The sequence below is a fragment of the Arachis duranensis genome, chromosome 3, assembly GCF_000817695.3.
Source record: "Arachis duranensis cultivar V14167 chromosome 3, aradu.V14167.gnm2.J7QH, whole genome shotgun sequence".
NCBI lineage: Eukaryota > Viridiplantae > Streptophyta > Magnoliopsida > Fabales > Fabaceae > Arachis > Arachis duranensis.
The window spans coordinates 21,891,546-21,900,697 of NC_029774.3; the positions used below are offsets into that span (position 1 = coordinate 21,891,546).

General features: G+C 32.7%; 1 protein-coding gene across 1 annotated transcript; it reads right to left on the reverse strand.

Annotated features, from left to right (window-relative positions):
• Positions 1-952: 952 nt before the first annotated feature.
• LOC107478116 (wax ester synthase/diacylglycerol acyltransferase 4) lies at positions 953-4,418 on the reverse strand. Its single transcript, XM_016098257.2, has 5 exons — positions 4,177-4,418; positions 3,218-3,793; positions 2,547-2,903; positions 2,183-2,320; positions 953-1,339 (listed from the first exon to the last, which is right to left on the reverse strand). The coding sequence occupies exons 1-5, from the start codon at positions 4,354-4,356 to the stop codon at positions 1,181-1,183; spliced, it is 1,410 nt and encodes a 469-aa protein (XP_015953743.1). The 5' UTR covers positions 4,357-4,418; the 3' UTR covers positions 953-1,180.
• Positions 4,419-9,152: the final 4,734 nt, after the last annotated feature.

Genomic DNA, 9,152 nt, shown 5'->3' on the forward strand with positions numbered 1-9,152 from the left:
CATTGCTCAACTTAAGGGCGGATATATTAAAGGCGATAGAACAAAGCATATTTCTCTCAAATTCTTCTTCACTCATGATCTTCAAAATCAAGGGACAAATGATGTCCAACAGATTTGCTCAAGTGATAATCTGGCAGATTTATTTACAAAGTCACTCCCAAAATCTTCCTTTGAAAGATTGGTACATGAGATTGGAATGCGCCGATTTCGAGATATTAAATGATGTCGGCAAGAGGGGGAGACTGTACTCTTTTTTTCTTGGTCAGGTTTTTTCCCATTGGATTTTTGTTGACAAAGTTTTTAATGAGTCAGTCCCCATCACTAAAGGATATTGTACTCTTTTTTTCTTCACTAAGGATTTTTCCCACTGAGTTTTTCTTTAATAAGGTTTTAACGAGGCATAATCCTTAATGGTCATCCAAGGAGGAGTGTTACAATATGGATGACCATTGACCATGTATGACTTGAATGGCTCAACTTTCCTATAGTGAAGTGCCATATTACCAAAGAGATTACATTTAATGAAAGAGGTAAAAGAAGACTCTTGTACATGTATGAATAGAAAGTTAAGCCTACGAGTTAATTACACACAACAATAATAAACATTCTCCTCTTTCTTTCTACACTATTAATATCTCTCTCTTTATATTTCTTTATTTATTACCTCTTCCTTATTTATTTATTTAGTTATTTTATAACACAACATACTAGAATTGCATTGTGCACTAAAATAATATAGAGCACGACCAAAAGAGCAATACACTTTTTCCTTATCTTTCAATTCTTTCATCTCTCTAAATGCCTTTTCTCTTCATGGTATAAGTATTTGAATTAGAAAATTGATATTTATTAATTAGGGAATACATTTTTGTATCTGCCGTTTTTTATTTATCATACACATTTATTCTATAAAATCATGATACATTTAGCTTATAAAAATATACATCTAATTTTTAACTACTAAATTATATTTGATTTTATAATTTTGTGTCATATAAAAAAATATATTTAGGTCCTATGAAAAATATAAAAATACGTCTTAACGACATATATTAGCTAACATAATTGAAATTGAACATTAATTTGGATATCTTTTGATTGTTGCAATTATAGTTAATAAAAGAAAAGTCCCAAACGATTTAAGGCTTCTTAGCTTTGTTTCCCTCCTTGGTAGGTAGGTTTAACCTTTGCTTCGAGGCATCTCCATTGCTGCTTTGGATATGGCTTCAAAAGCGTTGACCATGCATGATTTGAACAACTTTTCATCGATGAAGCCTTTCTGTGTTTTTAAGGTAACCCTTAATGTTCTTGTATAGCTCATAATTGCAATATTGATACTCTGTAATAACAAAGAAGATAATATGTCAACAACATAACAGAACCCACACTTTTTCTTTTACTCTCTTCCTTTTTTTTTTCCTCCACTTTTGAAATTTTACATTGTAATAAATCTAGTCATTACTAACAATCGGAATGGATGGATGATTGGAATATCCACTTTTAACCAGGTTGTTTTTTCTTTTTTCTTTTTAAAAAAAAAGAAGCTCGGTACAATAAAGTAAAATTTATTATCAAATAAACAATAACTTAAAATAAAGATTTTATTCAACAAAATAAAGACGTACTTATTAGAGTTTAGAATTTAAGGTTTAAGATTTAAAATTTGTACTTACTATATACTCTGTAAAAAGACTATATCTCTCCTAAATACTTATATCCTTTGCCAATCTCTTTTATTTGTGAAAAATTTGTAGATAATTTTTCTGACACTCATTTTTAAATTGCAAAAAAACCTTTTTATTATTACTCTTAACTAGGTTAATTAGTCCACTATTCATTTATAAAAAAGTATTTTAACTAAAAAAACAGTTGATCTAGAACCATAAAATTGTTTTTCACACAGAAAATGAAAATCAAATGCTTAACACATAATTAAGAGAAAATGAGTCACTTTCGCTTAAGTCTTAACTATACTCTCCGTATTAAATGGATGAATTAGTGTTAATAGTATATACTGATATACATCAAATTTTAATAATTTTGTCTGCATACAAAATTCTTATATATAAGTTCAAATTTCTATATAAGATTAATGGTTTAGATTTGTTGTATATTATTGAAAGCAAACTCAAAAGTTGAATGAAAGAAAAGGAGAGAAAGATGATAGTAATAAGTTAATAACCTCAGGTCCACCAGTCATTGTAAAGTACAAGCCTTTACAAGGATGATTTGCCAACGCCATAGGTTCAACTGGCCCAATCAAGTTCGATATTACCACACTTGCATTTTTTAGTGTCCCATAAATATGTTTTGCAACTGCCTACAATAACAACATAGAATTCGGTCACGTGTCAATAGTCTTGCCACTAAAAAAATTTATATATAATCAAAGTTAATAACTAGAGTTATTGGATCATGCACTAAAACACTTAAAATATTTTCTATACTATTATTTTTTAACATATAAAGAAATTGAATAAAAATAAAAAATATAAATTATTTAAAATATCCATAAACATTAGGTATGTTTGATAAATTTATTATACCTCATGTCCTCTTAGTTTAAGCTCCAAATCAAGAAGCCACTCAATGAGAAAAACAGTGAAAGAATTTCTCTTCCTCTTGATAATCTTCTGTGCTTTCCAAACAAATTGAAGGGGATTGGAAAGGCTTGATTGGGTTAGCTTAGGGATGGAAACGTGCAAGAAAGCAATGTGATTCCCCCATGGAGATCTTGAATTTGGTTTCATCATTTCTTGAATTGATTGGTAGCTTCCAATGTTCCTAGTACTAAGTAAAACCAATCCTGTTGACTTTGTTCTTCTTCCCTTCTCACTGTTCATTTCTTCCATGTATAGCCTAATCCCATAGAAAATTGCCCCAGTAATCACATCGTTCAGCGTCTTCAAATTACAAACAAACAAAACGAACACACAATCATATTATTATTAGCTATAAATTTAAAAAAGTATAATAGTAGACATAAATACAACAATAAATTTATATATTTATTAATATTGATGAATAATATAACCCTGTGGGTAAGTAACATCCATCTTATAGAGCTAACAATAAACTCTTTAATCAAAAAAAAAAAAAAACTCTTTAATGTCTCCAATAATGAGTGAAAAGTTTTAAAACTTAATTATCATTTTAATTTTAAGATTATATGACTGAAATAACTTGAAATAAACTTGAACACATTATATAAACTTACCACACCAAGCATGGACTTTATCTTTTTAATATGATCCAAAGAGAATGATATGTTTGTTAAGACACAAGGTTGATTCTCAACACCTTCCTCTCCACTCCTTATAGGACTCTTGTCATCTTCCACCATTGAGCTCTTCACCACACTCCATCCAAAATCCGAGATAGAGTTAAATACCGAAAATACGGCCGAAGGGATCCTCCTGAAGAATCCCTTCTTGGCGCGCACGGCCGACTCATTCGGCCGGCGCGAGGGAAAGGTCAAGGGAAGAGAAGGGTCATCAGCTCTTTGAAGGCAAGAGAGTAGAGCACCTACAAGGGTGTAACCATCTCCAAGAGCATGGTGGAGTTTGAATATTAAGGTGCCTTTAGCACTTGTTGTTGGGTATTTGATCACATGAATTTCCCATAGTGGTTTATCTTGAGGGGTTTTTTCCATTAATATTCTTGATACATATTCATCAAAGTATTCATCATAGAATTGTGATGACTCATTTTTTGGGAATATGGGAACTTTTATGTGCTCCTCTGCCTTCACCTCCACTTTTTTCCACCTCATTTCTCCATCTTCATCTCTCACCTGATTTCAAGTATATACATACACATAATATAAGTACAAAGTAAATATGTAAAACGGAAAAAAATAATTCAATTTCGTTCTATGTATAAACAATGATTTTATAAAAATATTTAATTATCTATCCTCGCATAGACACCTTGACTCAATAATCACCCATTAACTTGATTGTCTTAAAAACAAATAATAAGTATATATGATCAAATAATAATATTATTAGTGCATTAAAATTAATTTGAAAAAAAAAACTTTTTTTATACATAACTATTGAATAATACATTTAAACCCAAATCATATAAATAAGCCGACCGAAAAAGGTTTTATTAAAAATTAACAAATAGGATAAACCTCAAAAAAAGAAAAAAGAAAAAGAGCGAGGTTAAGACCATTATGGAGGAAAAGCGTGGATTGATAGGTAGAAAGACATCTTTGAACAAATACATAGTTTGAGAGTCATCAATTGGAATTTCTGATTCCAAGAACCCAAAAACATATGCACATAGCAAAGTGGTGTTGAAGTATCTTCCACTAGGACTCACTGGCTCTGAAAATTCTAAGTTCTCCATGATACTCCACTATTTAAAGTGTTACAAAACTAATATTGGAGTACCACTTTGTTTTGAAGCTTGATTAAGCAAACCTGGAACTTATTATAGGACTAGATAAATTGTCTTGTATATAATTAATGATGCTGGGTCACATACATTACCTTGCCCTTATCCACTTTGAACTATCTTGATGTGAAACTTTTAAGGCTAATGAAGCTTCTTGAGTGTGTAGCTTTATAGCGTAGATACAAACAATTTATGTGTTTCCTTAAAAATTCACGTGTAAGGCTTGGTACTATTATTTTTGTACTCCTGTAGTCCTAAATATGTGGCTTTTAAGAACATGGCATGCATATATTAATTATCAAATGAGCTCGTGAGCTAAGCTAAGCCTGAGTTTAATTCATTAATTATTTAATAAATTAAGTTCATAAATTTGTGAATCAAACTTAAAATTGAATTTAGTCACCAAAAAAAAAAACTTAAAATTGAATTTAACTTCATATATTAAATTAATTATTAATATATATTTATTTATTTTATATTTTAATGTATCTGACATACATATTTATTAAGTATATAAAAGTAAAATATCTATTATTATGTCATATCTATATTTTAATGTATTGTTTTTTAAAGTTAGAAGTAAAACTCAAACTCCCAACTTCGAGGTGAGCATGAAAACACTATTTAATATAAACTATAATTTCGTTAACATATTTCTTATCTATTCTTGTAAATTAAATGGAGAAATGCATGAATGAGTATATAATGAACCAAACAGAATTGTATACGATAAAAGAGTGCAAAATGTTTATGTTTATATTTTGAAGTAGTTTGTGAACTCAAGTTAACTCCTGAATTTTAGGTCAGTCAAACATAAAATTTATAACTAGACTTAATTATTAATAAAATAAATTTAATTTTTATAAGTCAAACTTGAACTTCACTTGATTTAACTCAACTTAATTCAACTTTGCTGCTATATTCATGGATATTTAGAATTCTGTATAAATCAAGCAAAATTTTATTAGATTTGAATCTAACTCTAATATTTTATTAAGTCTATTTTAAAAATTTAAATCTAATCCTAAACTAACCAAAATAAATCAAATCTAAACAACATATAATTAATATATATAATTTTACAAATTTTATACAATAAAGATTAATAAAATATGTTCTGGCCTAACTTAATAAGAAACGAAGGTCCACCAAGCGGACACATGTTCTTTCCGTATGACTAGACGCCTTCCATGTGACCCAATCTTCTCCAGGAAGATCTCAACAACTGGCGGAAACTTTTGAAAGGTTAGGCCTTAGTAGAAGAAGGGCCCACTCGAACGAATAAGGATAAGGGAGAGGGACCTACCTTTCTCCCTAGGTACGTCATCATTACCTTAACCTAGCTACTTCATCGTACGAACACTAACTTAAACATTGGAGTGTCCTTGCAGATGGTTCCATCCCGCCAACCAACGAACGATTCACTGGTGTAGCTCTCCGCCTCAGAACTTGCACTTAGGTTCTGATCCCTCTCTTAACACCTCACAACCAACCGACTTAGCGAACTACCAAAGAATGACACCGTCTGTGGGGACCTGACACGTGCTGAGGATGGAGGCTTTCCTCCACCCGGAGGATGAGCTAGGAGAAGGTGCGAACATCAAATGACAGGGGGGTTGCCTCATGAGTAGGCTGAGCACATGAACCTCTCGAAAGCGATAGCCGACCCCCTCCGACGAGGATCACTCTCGCAACCGATCTCCGGGAAGGCATCCCTTTGAAGGAGCATGAAGGTTGTAGAAGGCTTAGAGAAAGGGGGTTGAATCTATGACCTTCTTCTAGTTTAATGAACATACACTTTTAAACTAAGCTTGCAGTCTGAATCTGTTTGAACTTAACAGCGGGAAATTTATGAGACAATTTCATTTTATCTCATGAATATCAGAAAACAGGATAGAGCAGAGAAGAGAAAAGCTAACACCATCATGTATCCTGGTTCGGTTGCCTTGTGCTATGCAACCTACGTTGTGGTGGAATTTTCACTATAGTTAAAGTATTACATACACCAATTCCACAGGATTGACACAATCCTTTTACACTCAAGTTCTAAACTAACTTGACTTTGGCTAAGCTAAAACCTTACTCTTCACTCTTAGTGCTCACCCAACTAAGAAAGGGGTACCTCAATGGTACAAGATACAAGACACAGATTTACCTAAAGAAATCTGAAACAACTCTAGGTTTTTCTATCAAGTGTATCACTCAGCCTCTTTCCACTCATTGGCTTTTACCTGAGCTCTCTCATTATGCCTTTTCACTCAAGAAATTACAGAAAGGTAAACATTAAAAAGAAATTACAATCTGTAAAACATGAAGGAGATTGACTTCTTCAACAGCCTCTTTGCTATGTGATAAACCAGATTTTCTAGCCTCTGATTCAGTTCTTCATTCTGACGGAATGCTCCTTTGATTATGAAGCACTATCCAGTTAGATGAACTTCTTCAAAGACTTTTTCTCAGAACATACACCTCAAGAACACTAGTTATCTCTCCTTGACTTCTGAATGATAAAAAAATCTTCTTTTATCTCCTTGCATGTTGCTGAGTTGCTCTCTCTAGGTCAACTTCTTGAGCTTTGTGCTTCACCAACTCAGCCATTCACTTTTTCCCATTAATCCTCAGAATATGAACTTTGCTTCTGACCTTCTTTTGTTGACCGAAAGCCACAGATCAACAGAAACAGATATCTTCAATGGTAACACAGACCTTGGCCATTGAAAAACTACTTGGTTCCCAAGACACACTTGTGACCATAGATGCACAGCAGTGGAAGCAGAGATCATCTTTCCCATTTATCCCATTTCGGACTGACAAAGAGTTGGGAAGAAGAGAAGAAAGTAATATGCATGCAATAGGAAATGTGTTACCTTTAACTTTTGCTTTAGCTTGATTTGGTTTGATTTTGCTGATTTGACTTCTGCCTTTCTTGCCTAACCTTCTTTTTCTTTCTTCTTCTTTGAATAGCTTAGGAATTAAGCTCTCTCTCTCTTTCTCAGAGTTCTGACCAAGACATCAAAAAGTGAACTTGGAGTGATGGATACGGGTTTGGATTGGTTTGATTCATGCAACCCGTTTGATTTTCTTGGCCCATCTGATTTCATTTCCTTGATTCCTTTGGGCTTCTATTTATTTGTAGCCCACCAGCCTTGTTTTTGTTTTCATTCAATTTGAGCTGCCTTTGTATATCAATTTTGGCTTGTAACACTTAATCACAAATAATTAACATTAGTTAGATAATTTTCCAAAAATAATGTTTGTCATCATTAATTAATTTAGTTAATTTTTTAACTAAAAAATCTCCTCCTTGATGACAAACATAATTAAAACAATGATCAAAGGGAGAAGAATTTTATTTAAGTTAAGAAACTTCCCTTTGAATGATGTTACTTGCTTTTATATTGCTCCTCCTTTCCCTTTCAAGAGTAGCTCCCTCTGGATTTATGTTCTCTTCTTCTTTCCTATTTATTATTCTTATAGAGAACACAATAAAGAGCTACACAATTCAACTTAACTAAGGGATATTACATAACTAGCAACACATATCCAGCCCAATACTGAACATATTATGTCAACATCAAAACAAAGCATCAGTTTTAACTAATGCATGATAAAGCAACAAAACTTGTAAGGTAAGGTTAAGTTAACTTGATCATAGCCTTATCAAGCTTTCACAGCAGCAAGTATCAAATTTATTTTTTAAGAAAATGACCACAACAACAGTAATTAGAATGCATAATAAACTTCAGTAGCAATCAGAATCCACAAAAAACAGAAGCAACAATCAAGATTCAAGCTACTACTCAAGCTATTACTCCCCCTTTTGTCATCAAGGGTGGAGCATAGACAAAATCCAGTAAAGTCCGCACCTTAAAACCTGCAAGAAGGTGTTAATTCACAGTTTAAACACCAAAATAAATGAAAGTGAGTGCAGCAATAGTTAAAGTTATTACAGTCATCCAAGATAATAAAAATTAGTTCAAAAGTAACAAAAGAAACAGTTTTCGTGAGACAAAAAAAAGAGTAGACATCAACAGTTTTAGGAGACAAATCTAGGCATCTAAACCATTTCCCTCCGAATCAGCTTCTTCATCAGCATCAGTGGCAGGATCTTCATCCTTTTGAAGGTTGTAAACAAGGTTTTGAAAATCGGACTGGTTATCAAACTGCTCTAGTCATTGGTTCACTGGTTCATTGGTTCAACCGGTTCAATCGGTGGTTCAACCGAAAAAACTATTTTAGAATAAAATAATATTAAATTATAAATAAACATCCTAGAATATTGGTGCACGAAACTGTGATCATCAATGGCGCCATCAACATGGTACGCTCAATTGCAATCTCAACTCTTTATCACAACTTCGCACAACTAACCAGCAAGTGCACTGGGTCGTCCAAGTAATAAACCTTACGCGAGTAAGGGTCGATCCCACGGAGATTGTTGGTATGAAGCAAGCTATGGTCATCTTGTAAATCTCAGTCAGGTAGATTCAAATGGTTATAGATGATTTATGAATAAAGCATAAAATAAAGATAGAGATACTTATGCAATTCATTGGTGAGAATTTCAGATAAGCGTATGGAGATGCTTTGTCCCTTTCGTCTTTCTGCTTTCCTACTGTCTTCATCCAATCCTTCTTACTCCTTTCCATGGAAAGCTGTATGTTGGGCATCACCGTTGTCAATGGCTACAGTCCCATCCTCTCAGTGAAAATATTCAACGTGCTCTGTCACAGCACGGCTAATCATCT